We start from the raw sequence: 23,002 nt of genomic DNA, 5'->3' as shown, positions 1-23,002 counted from the left end.
ACCCATGCCTCAGTTTAACATGGATACACCCACTCAGACCAGTCCTTGTTTTATCATCTTAATGCCGAGCGACAGGCAAGGGCAAGGAAACAACAAGTACCATATTTTCACATTTTGTTGCATGACATGGCCAGGGATCGAACAACCGACCTTTCACTCTCCAGGTAGACACTATATCCACTACATCATTCAGGCGGTCATAGACACAAGAAAGATAGATTCAACTGTAAGATTATATATAACCTGAATTTCATCCTAATACATGTTAACATTCACCAAACTTAATGGTGGCTCTTCCTGGTACCCCGGGACATTGGTTCACTTACAATACTAAGAAGGTTTACTTACAATACTAAGAAGGTTTACTTACAATACTAAGAAGGTTTACTTACAATACTAAGAAGGTTTACTTACAATTCTAAGAATATTTACTAACAATACCAAGAAGGTTTACTTACAATACTAAGAAGGTTTACTTACAATTCTAAGAATATTTACTTACAATACTAAGAAGGTTTACTAACAATACCAAGAAGGTTTACTTACAATATACTTTACTAAGAAGGTTAACTTACAATACTAAGAAGGTTTACTTCAATACAAAGAAGGTTTACTTACAATACTAAGAAGGTTTACTTACAATACTAAGAAGGTTAACTTACAATACTAAGAAGGTTTACTTACAATACTAAGAAGGTTTACTTACAATACACTGTACTAAGAAGGTTTACTTACAATACACTGTACTAAGAAGGTTCACTTACAATACTAAGATGGTTTACTTACAATACTAAGAAGGTTTACTTACAATACACTGTACTAAGAAGGTTCACTTACAATACTAAGAAGGTTTACTTACAATACTAAAAAGGTTTACTTACATTACTAAGAAGGTTTACTTACAACACTAAGAAGGTCCACTTACAATACACTGTTCTAAGAAGGTTTACTTACAATACACTGTACTCAGAAGGTTTACTTACAATACACTGTACTAAGAAGGTTTACTTACAATACTAAAAAGGTTTACTTACATTACTAAGAAGGTTTACTTACAACACTAAGAAGGTTTACTTACAACACTAAGAAGGTTTACTTTCAACACTAAGAAGGTTTACTTACAATACTTAGAAGGTTTACTAACAATACTAAGAAGGTTCACTTACAATACTAAGAAGGTTTACTTACAATACTAAGAAGGTTTACTTACAATACTATGTACTAAGAAGGTTTACTTACAACACTAAGAAGGTTCACTTACAATACACTGTTCTAAGAAGGCTTACTTACAATACTAAGAAGGTTTACTTACAATACCAAGAAGGTTTACTTACAATACTAAGAAGGTTTACTTACAACACTAAGAAGGTTTACTTACAACACTAAGAAGGTTTACTTACAATACTAAGAAGGTTCACTTACAATACACTGTTCTAAGAAGGTTTACTTACAATACACTGTTCTAAGAAGGCTCACTTACAATACACTGTTCTAAGAAGGTTTACTTACAACACTAAGAAGGTTCACTTACAATACACTGTTCTAAGAAGGTTTACTTACAACACTAAGAAGGTTCACTTACAATACACTGTTCTAAGAAGGTTTACTTACATCACTAAGAAGGTTCACTTACAATACACTGTTCTAAGAAGGTTTACTTACAACACTAAGAAGGTTTACTTACAATACACTGTTCTAAGAAGGTTCACTTACAACACTAAGAAGGTTTACTTACAATACACTGTACTAAGAATGTTCACTTACAACACTAAGAAGGTTTACTTACAATACACTGTTCTAAGAAGGTTCACTTACAATACTAAGAATGTTCACTTACAATACTAAGAATGTTCACTTACAATACTAAGAAGGTTTACTTACAATACACTGTTCTAAGAAGGTTTACTTACAATACTAAGAATGTTCACTTACAACACTAAGAAGGTTTACTTACAATACACTGTTCTAAGAAGGTTTACTTACAATACTAAGAATGTTCACTTACAATACTAAGAAGGTTTACTTACAACACTAAGAAGGTCCACTTACAATACACTGTTCTAAGAAGGTTTACTTACAATACACTGTACTCAGAAGGTTTACTTACAATACACTGTACTAAGAAGGTTTACTTACAATACTAAAAAGGTTTACTTACATTACTAAGAAGGTTTACTTACAACACTAAGAAGGTTTACTTACAACACTAAGAATGTTCACTTACAATACTAAGAATGTTCACTTACAATACTAAGAAGGTTCACTTACAATACTAAGAATGTTCACTTACAACACTAAGAAGGTTTACTTACAATACACTGTTCTAGGAAGGTTTACTTACATCACTAAGAAGGTTCACTTACAATACACTGTTCTAAGAAGGTTCACTTACAATACTAAGAAGGTTCACTTACAATACACTGTTCTAAGAAGGTTTACTTACAACACTAAGAAGGTTCACTTACAATACTAAGAATGTTCACTTACAACACTAAGAAGGTTCACTTACAATACTAAGAATGTTCACTTACAATACTAAGAAGGTTTACTTACAATACACTGTTCTAAGAAGGTTTACTTACAATACTAAGAATGTTCACTTACAATACTAAGAATGTTTACTTACAACACTAAGAATGTTCACTTACAATACTAAGAATGTTCACTTACAATACTAAGAAGGTTCACTTACAATACTAAGAATGTTCACTTACAACACTAAGAAGGTTTACTTACAATACACTGTTCTAAGAAGGTTTACTTACATCACTAAGAAGGTTCACTTACAATACACTGTTCTAAGAAGGTTCACTTACAATACTAAGAAGGTTCACTTACAATACACTGTTCTAAGAAGGTTTACTTACAACACTAAGAAGGTTCACTTACAATACACTGTTCTAAGAAGGTTTACTTACATCACTAAGAAGGTTCACTTACAATACACTGTTCTAAGAAGGTTTACTTACAACACTAAGAAGGTTCACTTACAATACACTGTTCTAAGAAGGTTTACTTACAACACTAAGAAGGTTCACTTACAATACACTGTTCTAAGAAGGTTTACTTACATCACTAAGAAGGTTCACTTACAATACACTGTTCTAAGAAGGTTTACTTACAACACTAAGAAGGTTCACTTACAATACACTGTTCTAAGAAGGTTTACTTACAATACTAAGAAGGTTTACTTACAACACTAAGAAGGTTTACTTACAACACTAAGAAGGTTTACTTACAATACTTAGAAGGTTTACTTACAATACTAAGAAGGTTTACTTACAATACTAAGAAGGTTTACTTACAATACACTGTTCTAAGAAGGTTTCCTTACAACACTAAGAAGGTTTACTTAGATCACTAAGAAGGTTCACTTACAAAACACTGTTCTAAGAAGGTTTACTTACAATACTAAGAAGGTTTACTTACAATACACTGTTCTAAGAAGGTTTCCTTACAACACTAAGAAGGTTTACTTAGATCACTAAGAAGGTTCACTTACAAAACACTGTTCTAAGAAGGTTTACTTACAATACTAAGAAGGTTCACTTACAATACACTGTTCTAAGAAGGTTTACTTACAACACTTAGAAGGTTCACTTACAATACACTGTTCTAAGAAGGTTTACTTACAATACACTGTTCTAAGAAGGTTCACTTACAATACACTGTTCTAAGAAGGTTTACTAACAATACTAAAAAGGTTCACTTACAATACACTGTTCTAAGGAGGTTTACTTACAATACACTGTTCTAAGAAGGTTTACTTACAACACTAAGAAGGTTCACTTACAATACACTGTTCTAAGAAGGTTTACTTACAATACTAAAAAGGTTTACTTACAATACTAAGAAGGTTTACTTTCAAAACTAAGAAGGTTTACTTACAATACACTGTTCTAAAAAGGTTTACTTACAATACTAAGAAGGTTTACTTACTACACTAAGAAGGTTTACTTACAATACACTGTTCTAAGAAGGTTTACTTACAACACTAAGAAGGTTTACTTACAACACTAAGAAGGTTCACTTACAATACACTGTTCTAAGAAGGTTTACTTACAACACACTGTTCTGAGATGGTTTACTTACAACACTTAGAAGGTTCACTTACAATACACTGTTCTAAGAAGGTTTACTTACAATACCAAGAAGGTTTACTTACAATACACTGTTCTAAGAAGGTTTTCTTACAATACTAAGAAGGTTTACTTACAATACTAAGAAGGTTTACTTACAATATACTATACTAAGGAGGCTTACTTACAACACTAAGAAGGTTCACTTACAATACTAAGAAGGTTTACTTACATCACCAAGAAGGTTTACTTACAATACTAAGAAGGCTTACTTACAACACTAAGAAGGTTTACTTACAACACTAAGAAGGCTTACTTACAACACTAAGAAGGTTTCCTTACAACACTAAGAAGGTTTACTTACAATACTAAGAAGGTTTACTTACAACACTAAGAAGGTTTACTTACAATACACTATACTAAGAAGGCTTACTTACAACACTAAGAAGGTTCACTTACAATACTAAGAAGGTTTACTTACAACACTAAGAAGGTTTACTTACAATACTAAGAAGGCTTTGAGCTGTCTCTCCATCATCAACACAGCGGGCTACAGCATCGAGCTCATCGTCGTCAAACTCTTCCAGCAGACAGATGAGGAGCTGACATGCTTCAAATATGTCGCTGGTGGCTCGGGGGTACTCAACGTGGCCATCCTGACAACCAGTGACAATAACATTAACATTTCACAAAGACTGACACTTGAATTATCAATCAATTTGATATTAATATCAGAGTTGTCATTGATTAGGAAGTTTTGTACCGATATAACAACTAAAACATATTACGATATACATCGATAAATAACAAAATCAGTTTTCTGTATTTATATTGATAAAGTCATTCTCTTATATTTTCCTAGGTTTTATATAGGTGGGGATGTCATCATATATTGTGACATTGAAACTAATAAATTTTATATGTTGATACTGTATAAACCAAAGACCAACCAAAGTCTTCTGTTTCATTCTATGGTGGAACATCTCACCTTTATGTGAATTATCTCACCTTTATGTGGAGCATACACTATGAAATATCTCACCTTTATCTGAAATATCTCTCCATTTTGTGAAAGCATGCACTGTAGAATATCTCACCTTTATGTGGAAGCATGCACCATGAAATATTTCACCTTTATGTGAAACATCTCTCCATTTTGTGAAAGCATCCACTGTGGAATGTCTCACCTTTATGTGGAAGCATGCACCATGAAATATTTCACCTTTATGTGAAACATGTCTCCATTTTGTGAAAGCATGCACTGTGGAATATCTCACCTTTATGTGGAAGCATGTATTGTGGAATATCTCACCTTTATGTGGGAGCATGCACTGTGAAATATCTCACCATTACGTGGAAGCATGCATTGTGGAATATCTCACCTTTATGTGGGAGCATGCACTGTGAAATATCTCACCATTACGTGGAAGCATGCACTGTGAAATATCTCACCTTTATGTGGAAGCATGCACTGTGGAATATCTCACCTTTATGTGGAAGCATGCACTGTGGAATATCTCATCCTTATGTGTAAGCATGCATTGTGGAATATCTCACCTTTATGTGGGAGCATGCACTGTGAAATATCTCACCATTACGTGGAAGCATGCACTGTGAAATATCTCACCTTTATGTGGAAGCATGCACTGTGGAATATCTCACCTTTATGTGGAAGCATGCACTGTGGAATATCTCATCCTTATGTGGAAGCATGCATTGTGGAATATCTCACCTTTATGTGGAGCATGCACTGTGGAATATTTCAACCATATTATTAAGTCTGAAACTGTAGAACATCTTACATTTATGTGGAAGCCTGCAATTGTGAGGAACTGTTGGATATCATCGTTTGATGTTCCGATCTTCTTATTTAAGTTCTCCAGATTGGTTGTCTTCTCAATGTTTGCATCGATGAACACCTCAGCTTCTTGCAGCTGTCAACAAATGTCACACACATACATAACAAGTCCACCTTGACACACACATACATAACAAGTCCACCTTGACACACACATACATAACAAGTCCACCTTGACACACACACATACATAACAAGTCCAGTTGACACAAACATATCAAGTCCACCTTGACACACACATACATAACAAGTCCAGTTGACACACACAAACATAACAAGTCCACCTTGACACACACATACATAACAAGTCCACCTTGACACACACATACATAACAAGTCCACCTTGACACACACATACATAACAAGTCCACCTTGACACACAATACATAACAAGTCCACCTTGACACACACATACATAACAAGTCCACCTTGACACACACATAACAAGTCCACCTTGACACACACATACATAACAAGTCCACCTTGACACACACATACATAACAAGTCCACCTTGACACACACACACATACATAGCAAGTCCACCTTGACACACACATAACAGGTCCACCTTGACACACACATAACAAGTCCAACTTGACACATACATACATAACAAGTCCACATTGAACATACATAACAAGTACACCTTGACACAAACATAACAAGTCCACATTGACAACACACATACATAACAAGTCCACATTGACACACACATACATAACAAGTCCACATTGATACACACATACATAACAAGTCCACCTTGACACACACATACATAACAAGTCCACCTTGACACACACATACATAACAAGTCCACCTTGACACACACATAACAAGTCCACCTTGACAAACACATAACAAGTCCACCTTGACACACACATAACAAGTCCACTTTGACACACACATAACAAGTCCACCTTGACACATCCATAACAAGTCCACCTTGACACAAACACAACAAGGGACACACACAGGTCACTGTGCACACCTTGACACACACAGGTCACTGTGCACACCTTGACACACACATACATAACAAGTCCACCTTGACACACACATACATAACAAGTCCACCTTGACACACACATACATAACAAGTCCACCTTGACACACAATACATAACAAGTCCACCTTGACACACACATACATAACAAGTCCACCTTGACACACACATAACAAGTCCACCTTGACACACACATACATAACAAGTCCACCTTGACACACACATACATAACAAGTCCACCTTGACACATACATAACAAGTCCACCTTGACACACACAGGTCACTGTGCACACCTTGACACACACACACACACACATAACAAGTCCACCTTGACACACACATAACTAGTCCAACTTGACACATACAGGTCACTGTGCACATCTTGACACACACACACACATAACAAGTCCACCTTGACACATACAGGTCACTCTGCACACCTTGACACACACACACACATAACCTTGACACACACATAACTAGTCCAACTTGACACACACAAGTCACTGTGCACACCTTGACACACAAACACACATAACAAGTCCACCTTGACTCACACATAACAAGTCAAACTTGACACATACAGGTCACTGTGCACACCTTGACAAAAACACACATAACAAGTCCACATTGACGCACACATAACAAGTCCAACTTGACACACACAGGTCACTGTGCACACCTTGACACATACAGGTCACTCTGCACACCTTGTTACATACAAGTCACTGTGCACACCTTGACACATACAGGTCACTGTGCACACCTGACACACACATACATAACAAGTCCACCTTGACACACACATAACAAGGTCAACTTGACACACACAGGTCAATGTGCACACCTTGACACATACAGGTCACTGTGCACACCTTGACACACACAGGTCACTCTGCACACCTTGACACATACAGGTCACTCTGCACACCTTGACACATACAGGTCACTCTGCACACCCTGACACACACAGGTCACTCTGCACACCTTGACACACACAGGTCACTCTGCACACCTTGACACATACAGGTCACTCTGCACACCTTGACACATACAGGTCACTCTGCGCAACTTGACACACACAGGTCACTCTGCACACCTTGACACACACAGGTCACTCTGCACACCTTGACACATACAAGTCACTCTGCACACCCTGACACATACATAACAAGTCCACACATACATAACAAGTCCACCTTGACACACACAGGTCACTCTGCACACCTTGACACACACAGGTCACTCTGCACACCTTGACACATACAAGTCACTCTGCACACCTTGACACACACAGGTCACTCTGCACACCTTGACACACACAGGTCACTGTGCACACCTGACACACACATACATAACAAGTCCACCTTGACACATACAGGTCACTCTGCACACCTTGACACATACAAGTCACTCTGCACACCTTGACACACACAGGTCAATGTGCACACCTTGACACATACAGGTCACTGTGCACACCTTGACACACACAGGTCACTCTGCACACCTTGACACATACAAGTCACTCTGCACACCCTGACACACACAGGTCACTGTGCACACCTTGACACACACAGGTCACTCTGCACACCTTGACACATACAGGTCACTCTGCACACCTTGACACATACAGGTCACTCTGCGCAACTTGACACACACAGGTCACTCTGCACACCTTGACACACACAGGTCACTCTGCACACCTTGACACATACAAGTCACTCTGCACACCCTGACACACACAGGTCACTGTGCACACCTTGACACACACAGGTCACTGTGCACACCTGACACACACATACATAACAAGTCCACCTTGACACACACAGGTCACTGTGCACACCTTGACACACACAGGTCACTCTGCGCACCTTGACACACACAGGTCACTCTGCACACCTTGACACACACAGGTCACTCTGCGCACCTTGACACAAACAGGTCACTGTGCACACCTTGACACACACAGGTCACTCTGCACACCTTGACACATACAGGTCACTGTGCACACCTTGACACATACAGGTCACTGTGCACACCTTGACACATACAGGTCACTCTGCGCACCTTGACACATACAGGTCACTCTGCACACCTTGACACATACAAGTCACTCTGCACACCCTGACACACACAGGTCACTGTGCACACCTTGACACACACAGGTCACTCTGCACACCTTGACACATACAGGTCACTCTGCACACCTTAACACATACAGGTCACTCTGCACACCTTGACACATACAGGTCACTCTGCACACCTTGACACATACAGGTCACTCTGCACACCTTGACATATACAGGTCACTCTGCACACCTTGACACATACAGGTCACTCTGCACACCTTGACACATACAGGTCACTGTGCACACCTTGACACATACAGGTCACTCTGCACACCTTGACACATACAGGTCACTCTGCACACCTTGACACACACAGGTCACTCTGCACACCTTGACACATACAGGTCACTCTGCACACCCTGCATGGAGCTACATGTCAAAAGTGTCACAGAGAGAGTTTGACTTAATGCCATAATACATCAGGTCGTAATTGAGAGTTAGACATGCACCAGGTACTGACCAGCTCGGATAGAGGCTGGACAGTCTGCGGAAGCTCCATTATTCCCCGCAGGCTGCTCTTGACCTGCTCACGCTGACCAGCGGACAATTCCAGCAGGCTGCGGAAAATATTTCCCGGGGTACCTGAAACACATCAGAACCTACAAGTGTTCACTTCATTTCATCTTGCTAAGGAGAAAAAATATACTGACAGAGTTGCCAGGCTGCTGAATAGCTTACATACTCTGACAGTCAAGTGAGTGACCAATCACAGTGCAGTATTTCAGATACGTAATGGAATTGTTTTATAAACATACATAACTTTCAACTATACTTAAGCATTTTTTTATTATCATTATATTAACAGTAAATATTTCATTTTATTTATGTATTATTGAACTACAGTAAACTATGTTTATAACTAACATGCTTATAAACAAACTGACAGATAAGACAAACTTATTTTTTTGTACCGCCCATTTGCTGTATATATGCTGTACATATGCTTATATCGAACTACAATTATAACTAAACTAAAATTAGTGGTCCCTTTGAATTCGTTATAACCGTAGTTTATGGTACCTTGAAAAGTACAGGTAATATTGTTCTCAATACTGATTTAACAATTTTATATAGTTTTATTTTTTAATGACAGAAAATATTTTCAATTGGGCTCAGACAAAGGAAATAGTCATCAGATAAATCAGAGGAGAGATCCGACCAGGTAGAAATACATTCATAGGAGGAACAATCCCTTCAATGCAGCAGTTCCTTGTTGTAGGGTTCATTGAGGACAATCGCTGTGTCAGATAGGAATATTCCACTCACCAGAACGCTCCACCCACCAGAACACTCCACCCACCTGAACACACAACTCAAAACTCCACCCACGTTCGACTCACCTGAACATTCCACACATCTCAACTCACCTGAACATTCCACACACCTAAACTCACCTGTACATTCCACACACCTAAACTCACCTGAACATTCCACACACCTAAACTCACCTGAACATTCCACACACCTAAACTCACCTGAACAATCCACACACCTAAACTCAACTGAACATTCCACACACCTAAACTCACCTGAACAATCCACACACCTAAACTCACCTGTACATTCCACACACCTCAACTCACCTGAACATTCTACACACCTCAACTCACCTGAACAATCCACACACCTCAACTCACCTGAACAATCCACACACCTAAACTCACCTGTACATTCCACACACCTCAACTCACCTGAACATTCCACACACCTAAACTCACATGTACATTCCACACACCTCAACTCACTTGTACATTCCACACACCTAAACTCACCTAAACAATCCACACACCTAAACTCACCTGTACATTCCACACACCTCAACTCACCTGAACATTCCACACACCTAAACTCACCTGAACAATCCAGACACCTAAACTCACCTAAACAATCCACACACCTAAACTCACCTGAACAATCCACACACCTAAACTCACCTGAACATTCCACACATCTAAACTCACCTGAACATTCCACACACCTAAACTCACCTGAACATTCCACACACCTCAACTCACCTGAACAATTCCACACATCTAAACTCACCCAACATTCCACACACCTAAACTCACCTGTACAATCCACACACCTAAACTCACCTGAACAATCCACACATCTAAACTCACCTGAACAATCCACACACCTCATCTCACCTGAACATTCCACACACCTAAACATTCCACACACCTAAACTCACCTGAACAATCCACACACCTAAACTCACCTGAACAATCCACACACCTAAACTCACCTGTACATTCCACACACCTAAACTCACCTGAACATTCCACACACCTAAACTAAGCTGAACATTCCACACACCTAAACTCACCTGAACATTCCACCATCTAAACTCACCTGAACATTCGACACATCTAAATTCACCTGAGAATTCCACACATCTAAACTCACCTGAACATTCCACACACCTAAACTCACCTGAACATTCCACACACCTAAACTCACCTGTACATTCCATACACCTAAACTCACCTGAACATTCCACACACCTAAACTCACCTGAACATTCCACAGCACTGAAGGACTCTGCCAGTGCATCCACCTGGTCAAGGTTGGCGAGACTGTCAGGGGTGAATCCCCCCTTGGTGCCTGGATCCACCTGAACCTGGAAGCTCCCATCCATGGTGCTGACCAGCAGCTCATACACCCGGTACGCCACAGGGGTCCCACTTGGCACCTTCATCGACTTCGACTTCTTCTCATCCACGTCTTCACTTGCAGTGACTGTGACAGCCGCGCTGCTTATGCACTGTTATAGAACAGAGAGGGGTCATAGGTCACCTTGTGAAGAGGTGAAGTGATATGGGATTTAACGGCACCTTCCAAGATTAATGCACTTATATAGCATGTGGCTGCTTGTGGTAGTCCAGACTAATGCGATTTTATAGTGCTAGCCCACTGAGATACAATGTCACAGTTTAAAAAGAATACCCCACTCAGACACAGTATACTGACTCTACAACGACCAGACCTTGTTATCGCCCATTAATGCCGAGCGCAAGGCATAGTAGCAACAAGAACCATCTTTTAATATCTTTTGATATGACGCGGATGGGGATTGAACCCCTGACCTTCCACTCTCCAGGCAGACGCTCTACCACTCGACCATTTAGGCTGTCTTGCGGAGAGGGAGAGTGGAATAAGTAATATTTGAATGGGTATTTTGATAGGTCACATTGTGAACAGGTAATGCTCACAGGTCACATCGTGAACAGGTAATGTTCACAGGTCACATCGTGAACAGGTAATGCTCACAGGTCACATCGTGAACAGGTAATGTTCACAGTTCACATCATGAACTGGTTATTTTCACAGGTCACATCTTGAACAGGTAATGTTCACAGGTCACATCATGACCAGGTAATGTTCACACATCATATCGTGACCAGGTAATGTTCGCAGGTCACATCGTGAACAGGTAATGCACACAGGTCAAATTGATACTTGGTGGAATCAACAGGTCACATGTTAATTGGTAGAGGTAAGCAGGTTGGACATGAAGGGTTGTGAAGGGTCACATGTTATGGGGTGATTGTCACAAGTGACAATGTGGTGATGGAGTGATTGTCACATGTGGTGATGTGATGTGGTGATGTGATGTAGTGATGTGATGTGGTGATGTGGTGATGTGATGTTGTGATGTGATGGGGTGATGTGATGTTGTGATGTGATGGGGTGATGTGATGTTGTGATGGGGTGATGTGATGTGATGTGGTGATTTGATGGGGTGATGTGATGTGGTGATGTGGTGATGTGATGGGGTGATGTTACAAGTGAAATGGAAGTGGGTAACACACGTTAGTTGTGAAATAAATTGGAAGAAATTGAATCCAAATGTCTTGAATCACTCTATTTTTTATGGCAGAGATTTATGTTCTGGTAAACACTGGTACCTACGGGACCATATAAGCTAACACTGGTTACTTCAGGACCACGTAAGCTAACACTAGTTACTTCAGGACCACATAAGCTAACACTGGTTACTTCAGGATCACATAAGCTAACACTGGTACCTACAGGACCACGTAAGCTAACACTGGTTACTTCAGGACCACGTAAGCTAACACTGGTTACTTCAGGACCATGTAAGCTAACACTGGTTACTTCAGGACCACGTAAGCTAACACTGGTTACTTCAGGATCACATAAGCTAACACTGGTACCTACAGGACCACGTAAGCTAACACTGGTACCTACAGGACCACGTAAGCTAACACTGGTTACTTCAGGACCACGTAAGCTAACACTGGTTACTTCAGGACCACATAAGCTAACACTGGTTACTTCAGGATCACATAAGCTAACACTGGTTACTTCAGGACCACGTAAGCTAACACTGGTTACTTCAGGATCACATACGCTAACACTGGTTACTTCAGGACCACATAAGCTAACACTGGTTACTTCAGGATCACATAAGCTAACACTGGTTACTTCAGGACCACGTAAGCTAACACTGGTTACTTCAGGATCACATACGCTAACACTGGTTACTTCAGGACCACGTAAGCTAACACTGGTTACTTCAGGATCACATAAGCTAACACTGGTACCTACAGGACCACGTAAGCTAACACTGGTTACTTCAGGACCACGTAAGCTAACACTGGTTACTTCAAGACCACATAAGCTAACACTGGTACCAACAGGACCACATAAGCTAACACTGGTACCTACAGGACCACATAAGCTAACACTGGTACCTACAGGACCACATACGCTAACACTGGTACCTACAGGACCACATACGCTAACACTGGTTACTTCAGGACCACGTAAGCTAACACTGGTTACTTCAGGATCACATAAGCTAACACTGGTTACTTCAGGACCACATACGCTAACACTGGTTACTTCAGGATCACATACGCTAACACTGGTTACTTCAGGACCACATAAGCTAACACTGGTACCTACAGGACCACATAAGCTAACACTGGTACCTACAGGACTACATAAGCTAACACTGGTTACTTCAGGATCACATAAGCTAACACTGGTTACTTCAGGACCACATAAGCTAACACTGGTACCTACAGGACCACATAAGCTAACACTGGTTACTTCAGGACCACATAAGCTAACACTGGTACCTACAGGACCACATACGCTAACACTGGTACCTACAGGACCACATACGCTAACACTGGTTACTTCAGGACCACGTAAGCTAACACTGGTTACTTCAGGACCACATAAGCTAACACTGGTACCTACAGGACCACATAAGCTAACACTGGTTCCTTCAGGATCACATAAGCTAACACTGGTACCTACAGGACCACATAAGCTAACACTGGTACCTACAGGACTACATAAGCTAACACTGGTTACTTCAGGATCACATAAGCTAACACTGGTTACTTCAGGACCACATAAGCTAACACTGGTACCTACAGGACCACATAAGCTAACACTGGTTACTTCAGGACCACATAAGCTAACACTGGTACCTACAGGACCACATACGCTAACACTGGTACCTACAGGACCACATACGCTAACACTGGTTACTTCAGGACCACGTAAGCTAACACTGGTACCTACAGGACCACATAAGCTAACACTGGTACCTACAGGACCACATACGCTAACACTGGTACCTACAGGACCACATACGCTAACACTGGTTACTTCAGGACCACGTAAGCTAACACTGGTTACTTCAGGATCACATAAGCTAACACTGGTTACTTCAGGACCACATACGCTAACACTGGTTACTTCAGGATCACATACGCTAACACTGGTTACTTCAGGACCACATAAGCTAACACTGGTACCTACAGGACCACATAAGCTAACACTGGTACCTACAGGACTACATAAGCTAACACTGGTTACTTCAGGATCACATAAGCTAACACTGGTTACTTCAGGACCACATAAGCTAACACTGGTACCTACAGGACCACATAAGCTAACACTGGTTACTTCAGGACCACATAAGCTAACACTGGTACCTACAGGACCACATACGCTAACACTGGTACCTACAGGACCACATACGCTAACACTGGTTACTTCAGGACCACGTAAGCTAACACTGGTTACTTCAGGACCACATAAGCTAACACTGGTACCTACAGGACCACATAAGCTAACACTGGTTCCTTCAGGATCACATAAGCTAACACTGGTACCTACAGGACCACATAAGCTAACACTGGTACCTACAGGACTACATAAGCTAACACTGGTTACTTCAGGATCACATAAGCTAACACTGGTTACTTCAGGACCACATAAGCTAACACTGGTACCTACAGGACCACATAAGCTAACACTGGTTACTTCAGGACCACATAAGCTAACACTGGTACCTACAGGACCACATACGCTAACACTGGTACCTACAGGACCACATACGCTAACACTGGTTACTTCAGGACCACGTAAGCTAACACTGGTTACTTCAGGACCACATAAGCTAACACTGGTACCTACAGGACCACATAAGCTAACACTGGTTCCTTCAGGATCACATAAGCTAACACTAGTTACTTCAGGACCACATACGCTAACACTGGTTACTTCAGGACCATGTAAGCTAACACTGGTTACTTCAGGACCACATACGCTAACACTGGTACCTACAGGACCACGTAAGCTAACACTGGTACCTACAGGACCACGTAAGCTAACACTGGTACCTACAGGACCACGTAAGCTAACACTGGTACCCACAGGACCACATACGCTAACACTGGTTACTTCAGGACCACGTAAGCTAACACTGGTACCCACAGGACCACATACGCTAACACTGGTTACTTCAGGACCACGTTAGCTAACACTGGTACTCACAGGACCACATACGCTAACACTGGTTACTTCAGGACCACGTAAGCTAACACTGGTACCTACAGGACCACGTAAGCTAACACTGGTACCTACAGGACCACGTAAGCTAACACTGGTACCTACAGGACCACGTAAGCTAACACTGGTACCTACAGGACCACGTAAGCTAACACTTGTACCCACAGGACCACATACGCTAACACTGGTACCTACAGGACCACGTAAGCTAACACTGGTTACTTCAGGACCACATACGCTAACACTGGTTACTTCAGGACCACGTAAGCTAACACTGGTACCCACAGGACCACGTAAGCTAACACTGGTACCCACAGGACCACGAAAGCGAACACTGGTACCTACAGGACCACGTAAGCTAACACTGGTACCTACAGAAAACGTGCCTCCAGCTTTGCCTGTTTCATCAAAGTTGACTTGACTGGAGAGGTTGGCATCACTGACCAGCTTGACCACGCCCGTCACCACACACAGAGTCTTGTCATTGATCAGGGGCTTCACCAGCGGGTGGTCCAGATTGATTCTCCTGGTGATGAGAGATTAAGGTTAGGAGGTTTGTTAGCTCACCTGATCTCATTTCAGATCACAGATTAATATGATGGAATTTAAGTTGGCAGGAAAAAAAAAGAAAAAGAAAAAATGGTATTAATGTTTTGTAATGATTCTTATATTTTGACATTGAAGGTATTCTAACATTGGATTAAATACAGCCATGTCTAGGGGTGGGCAATATAACATGGTATAACGGTGTGTTGCAATACGGCTGTCAACAATACACGTGTCGCAATACAACCCTTGTGTATTGATATTTTCCATGACAGTCACAGAAGAATTATTACTTAATTACATATACAGCTCTCCACATTGAGATTAATTGCAATACGATTTACGTGCAAATGCTCCAACCCTAACAATGTCCATCCTTGTCCCAATGCAGAGTGAGACTTAAGTCAGCATAATGCTGACCTGATCTAGGAAACACAAGACCGATGTGGGGGAGTTTATAAACATTTGCTGCCAATGGGAATGCCTGGAGAATCGCAGTAGATTTCTAAATAATTTTATATGAAGATTAAAGCAAGTCTGCATTCATGTTCCTGACACCACAACTGGGTCACATGAGGCTGTCTCTGTTGTTTGTGGCCTGGATGGTGCAGGAAGTGTCAAATGTCACGAGGAAAACTTCAAACTGTGTGTGATACCAGTACTTCAAATCAGGAAATTCATGTGTCAACAACTTAATGTGAGTGTCAACCCCTGGCCCCAAGTCACAAAATTGATTCGAGTACCCCAGCCTTGGAACTATCAGCAAACGGAAACCACCAAGACTGAGACCTAGAATTATACATAATGCAGTATGGGGTGACTGAAGTTTAATAGAATAATATCATCACAAACATAACTTCAACTGCTTGACATGTGATCTAACTTCAATAAAACCCAAACCAGGAAATTCCAAATACAGGTTTCAATTTCTGTCAGATTAGTTAGCATTAATCCTTTGAGCATATACCGTATTCGATGTAATAAGCGCCCAGGGCGCTCTCAAAATTAGAAATAGGGAGCTCTTATTAGGATATTATTTTGAGTTGAAAGATCGTAAATTTCGTGGTTGATCCTGACAGCCTGAAATGTTTATAAACGACAGATATATTTTTCCAGGATTTTATTGCCCATAATTAAGGGTGCATATGACATATGAGTGCGTATTATACACAAATAAATAAGTCTTGTGTACATTAATCAATTGGAAGGGATGCTAACTGAGATTGTTCACTAGCCAATATATGAGCAAATATCGCCTTGGGCGCTTATTAGAGCAGGGCGCTTATTACGTCGAATACGATATGAGCGGTGTTGTGTATTCACCACAGCTGCTGTTACAATACTGGACATGTCCCCTATGTGGGTGAGCCGAGTTTTACGTGTAGTTGTAAGATTATTTGACAGTTTACCAAGAACAAAGACACCATCATACACAGCAACCTTCATAACTGCTCAACGAACTGTGGAATCTAACTGACCACACTTAACACTGACCTTGGTGAGAAGCACTACATCTACCTGTATACTGGGAGTTTTATATATGTCATTGTTTCCGCCCATGTGCAGTGAACCTGACGTTTACAAAATACACTTGTACCACAATATGCCGAGATAAAAATGTGTCACTTTATTGATGTGAGCAAGGGACTGTCACAATTGTGGCCTTATTTTCCTGGTTTACAGTAAGTTACATACTGTCCACATGTGTCCTTGTCACTGTACAGAGCATAATGTTGTAATGAGTGAGTGAGTATAGTTTTACGCCACTTTTAGCAATATTCCAGCAATATCACGGCAGGAGGACACCAGAAATGGGCTTCACACATTGTACCCATGTCGGGAATCGAACCCGGGTCTTCGGCGTGACGAGCGAACGCTTTAACCACTAGGCTACCTGACCGCCCCCATAATGTTGTATATGGCTGTTGTGAGTTGATGTCACACGTGATACACATGGGGCAGCACACGCACCGATACAAACTAGAAGTCACATGAAACATGAAACCCAGTACTTCCTGGTGTGTAGGGGCGGTCGGGTAGCCTAGTGGTTAAAGCCTTCGCTCGTCACGCTGAAGACCTGGGTTGATTCCTGACATGGGTACAATGTGTGAAGCCCATTTCTGGTGTCCCCGACTGTGATATTGCTGGAAAATTGCTAAAAGCGGCGTAAAACCAAACTCACTACTGGTGTGTAATAGGCCCAGTGACAGCAGAGGTCACTGGCTCTGAGGAGTGTCTAGATCAAATCCCACTGCTCACTCTGCAGCATTAGACATTACCACTAGTCCTATAGTCCATGTCAAACTGCCCAGTAGTCAAGGTATCATAAGGACGAGCAGAAATTTGCCATTTTTAAGGGTTTTGCTACATGTTATTTGTATAAGGACTAGAGGACAAAAACAGTTTGTTTCTATTGCTGCTCCGGCCCCTTGCATTGTGTTTTATTAAAGGTAACTGTGAGGATACATCAGCCAGATTGAACACTCCTGTGACTCTGTAGTATGGTCATGCAACAGGGCTGGTGAATCAAGACAAAAAGACTTGTTGGAAAGATAATGAATTTTAATAAATATTAAATTGATATAATTATAATGTTTAAGAAAATAAAATCATAAAATTGAGAAATTCAATAATCACATGGAAGAGAGCCCATTAACTGTCTATTATTTATCAGATACTTTTACCTCACACTACTTTTTCCGCAAGGAAACTATTTACGTCCAAATCGTGAGTAATAAGAGAGACAATTGACTACAAGATACATACAACTTCCAGACATACTTATATGAAATTTATATGATGTTTCTTATAGATTCTCAAAATAGCCACCTGATGTCCCTTGTCCTATGTAATTACCCTAAATTACAGGATTTCCTACAGGTGCAAAAAAAAAGATTCAACCCAAGAGATTAAAAATATATTGAATACGAAAGAAAACGATCAATATCCAATGTGAATGGTAGTTATTAGTTGTGATGAAAACATCCATTTACTTTTCAGAAGTGTAATGCAGAAAAAGTGCTGCGTCATGCCTTCAGCAACCCCTAGTGTGAAAATGGACCATCAGACTTTTGTAAGACGAACATCTCTGGAAAATTCAGCCTTTTTTTAACTTTGAAACAAGCATTACCGTATTCGACATAATAAGCGCCCAGGGCACTCTCAAAATTAGAAATATGGGGCTCTTATTAGAATATCAATTTGGTGTGAAAAAAACAGTTGAAAGATAAATTTCGTGGTTTATGCTGACAGCCTGAAATGTTTATGTACGACAAATAAATTTTTCCAGAATTTAATTGCCCAAAACTAAGGGTGTATATAACACATGAGTGCGTATTATACGCGAATAAATAAGTCTTGTGTACATTGATCAAAGGGAAGGGGTGCTAATTGGGATTGTTCACAAGCCAATATATTAGCAAATATCGCCCAGGGCGTTTATTACGTCTAATATGGTAACTTGCATGGACCTTTTGGGTGAAAAGAATTGCTCCCATCTCTTGGACTATAACGTTTGAGTAAATTCTCAAAGGCTAAAGCAAGATAACCAGAGCCCTGATGTACTCCATACATAATGGGTCAACATGTCAAATTACCCTCACACAATCTAGTTCTTGTTGGCTTGGTTTGTTTGTTGTTTAACGCCACACTAAACAATATTCCAGCTATATGACCACAGTCAGTATATAAGTGAGTCTGGACCAGACAATCCAGTGACCAATATTATGAGCACTGATCATCCCCATCGAGGTACAATGACCTTGACAAACCATCAATCCAGTCACCGAGCCGGACCTCCTGATCCTGTTAGTTGCCCCTGACAGACATGGATTGCTGAAGATCATTTCTGAGGCAGGTCTAGCTCGTGTTGGTATGATCCAAACATACCAAATGGACCAACTAATGTCAAACAAAGGTCCATCTATACAGTTCTGATTCTGGCAGTGTACACCTTCATCATCACCAGACATGGAGGCACTAGTCCAGTGGTGGAAGCGTTCACCCGTCTCACCACAGGGCTTGATTCCCACACGGGTACAACATGTACAATGTGTAAAGTATTTTAGTGCAATTGGTTTTCGGAATTGGTTGATAGAAAAATGACCCTGCAAAGATATTCTTTAATGTTTACTTTGATAGTGTTTGTGAACAATGGTGAAGGCCAATGCTAAGTCAGATTTGACTCTCATGTCTACCTGTTACAAATTGGTTACTGTAGGAAGTACCCACTGAGGGTTCCCCGGGTCAGATAGTGTCCCCAGTATTCTGTGTTCGTCCATCTTCCCGAGGCAAAGGAGTTAACTGACTACAAAGTCCAGTTTCCACCCTTGCCAAGCTAGGATGGAACTTCGTGGCTTAATCGGAGCGCCACCAGCTGTTATAACCAGGTATGTCCCTTCTTTGTCCATCCTACTGACCAGTCAGATTCCACCTCTCATATCACTTGTATTTACTTCAAACAAAATGGCGGCTCCCAAGTCATGACGACCTGATTGATAATGAAGACCTATAGTGTCATAAAACGGGTCTTACTTCTCATCAAATTATTTGAGCACCTTGTTTAAAAACATGAAAAGATTACGAAACTATCTGTCAATGCCCGGTTGACGGTACGCATGCTTTGCAAATCCTGCAATCTATGTTGTTTATGAACTGGACGTCTAGTTCGTAGCGCGATTTTGATCGGACTATGCATAGACTCGTTAGTCAAGCTAAAATGTAACCCCTGAATTCCAGCCTCGTTTTGAAAGGGTGGAAACAGGACTTTTACAGTCAGTTAACTCCCTTGCCTAGGGAAGATGGTGTTTGTCGCAAAGCTGACTAAAATGGGCATCATTTGGCCAGGTTCATTGATTTTACTGATAGTGATATGCCTGGCACTGTGCCCTGGTGTTGATGATGGTAGCTCATGCCTTCAATCACTAGCTTGTGTGATCCAGACAAGATTATGTTCAGAATGTCATCACATAGTTGGTTGCAGATATTGAGTGACATTCACTCACCCACTGTAGCTGTGTGCATCCCACATGGAGATTCTGGCCGGGTTACATTTAGTATTATAGGGTGTTTTAATGGATCGGGCGGTCAGTCGTGTTGACTTGTTTGATAGAGTCACATTGTAACCTGATGGTGTAGATCACGACTCATAATATCAATCACTGGAATGTTTGGTTCTGACTCGATGATTTATTACGTACGACTGACCCGGGGCAAAACTTACTCAGTAATACTCACAGTTCAGGCGGGGAGGTACAAAAAAAAATCAATCAAAAGATTACTTAATTACCTTGAATTTATTTCATCAAGGAACGGCTGTAATTCGACTTCGTCCTTCTGCAGATCTCCCAGGGGACTTTGAACAATCACAGATCTCGCTCCTTCCAAGTCGATGTCAACCAGTTCTTTAGCAAGTTCAACACCGAACTTTCCTTTCAAGGACAGATTCGTACTTCGATTAAAACCCTTACAAAAAACCTTCTCGTCAATTTTGACGACGGGCACTTTAGTTGGGTCCTCTAGAATGTCACTAAGTTTGAATTCTGTCGTATAACACTTGTGCTTTGTCCAAAACAGCAGATGACGGCGTGATTCTTTCAGCACAATACTTAATGGATAAATATTGTCAGACGCGTCCAAGTTTGGGACTGGCAGTAAGGTGTCCTTCCCAAGTGACCGAACCACCTGGTGAACAGTCGAAGAAAACATTTTCTCTTGTAAGATGTCGAACGCTGTTCACCATTAACCAGCGTCTAGCTCAGATTGTTGTGGAAACGATGTCAAAAGGAAGTTATTTATGGATGAGAGTTAGCTCCCCTGAAGCATTACCTCATCTAGACTTGCAATGTGTCTCCTCCTTACTTATAACGGAATGCTCGACTGACGTATTGTAGAATGGAATCTGGCTGTTCTCGCGATCTTGTAACATGGCAGTTTTATAGTTGGATTTTAGTTAAACCTTTTCCGAAATAGGAAAGCAGTAGTTGATAGATTGTGGGGCGTCTGTGCTACGCTGACGAGGTACGGTCGAACGTACGCTAACACAACCAGCAGAGTGATGGTCAGAAGGTAGGAAATGGAAAACCCACCAGTTTTTTTCAGCACCGCAATTCACGGATCAGGGTTAGGCGTGCTAGGATACTATGATTGTGGGTTCGAATCCATATCCGTGCACCAAGATGGTATAAGCTTAGTACTGATGGTGCTATATGCCATCAATCAGCCCGCATACCCCGCCCTCTCACGCGCACACCCCTCCATGACACGTGTCACTGTGCTGACGCTGACGTGAACCTTGTATAAAGTATGTTACAGCGTTCTTGTTTCTACTCACAGTGGAACAATATTGTACATCTAACTTGACAATAACTGAAACAGTGTTCAAATCGACTCACTCACTCACTCACTCACTCACTCACTCACTCACTCACTCACTCACTCACTCACTCACTCACTCACTCACTCACTCACTCACTCACTCACTCACTCACTCACTCACTCACTCACTCACTCACTCACTCACTCACTCACTCACTCACTCACTCACTC

At 41.0% G+C, this 23,002-nt stretch overlaps 1 protein-coding gene across 1 annotated transcript in view; it reads right to left on the bottom strand.

The window, feature by feature from the left end:
* LOC124150357 overlaps positions 1-22,238 on the bottom strand; it is a 34,081-nt gene extending 11,843 nt beyond the window's left edge. Inside the window, exons 1-6 of the mRNA XM_046522348.2 lie at positions 21,744-22,238; positions 16,286-16,436; positions 11,588-11,837; positions 9,531-9,652; positions 5,882-6,013; positions 4,583-4,735 (exon numbers count right to left, since the gene is read on the bottom strand). Of these exons, the coding sequence (XP_046378304.2) occupies positions 4,583-4,735; positions 5,882-6,013; positions 9,531-9,652; positions 11,588-11,837; positions 16,286-16,436; positions 21,744-22,162 (1,227 nt within the window). The 5' untranslated portion in view covers positions 22,163-22,238. The remainder of the gene's footprint in view (positions 1-4,582; positions 4,736-5,881; positions 6,014-9,530; positions 9,653-11,587; positions 11,838-16,285; positions 16,437-21,743) is intronic.
* Between the last annotated feature and the right edge of the window lie 764 nt (positions 22,239-23,002).

Source organism: Haliotis rufescens, unplaced genomic scaffold, assembly GCF_023055435.1.
Source record: "Haliotis rufescens isolate VD_foot unplaced genomic scaffold, xgHalRufe1.0.p SCAF_4, whole genome shotgun sequence".
Lineage (NCBI taxonomy): Eukaryota > Metazoa > Mollusca > Gastropoda > Lepetellida > Haliotidae > Haliotis > Haliotis rufescens.
Note: the sequence above shows the minus strand (reverse complement) of the source record. Positions and strands in the feature narration are given on the sequence as shown.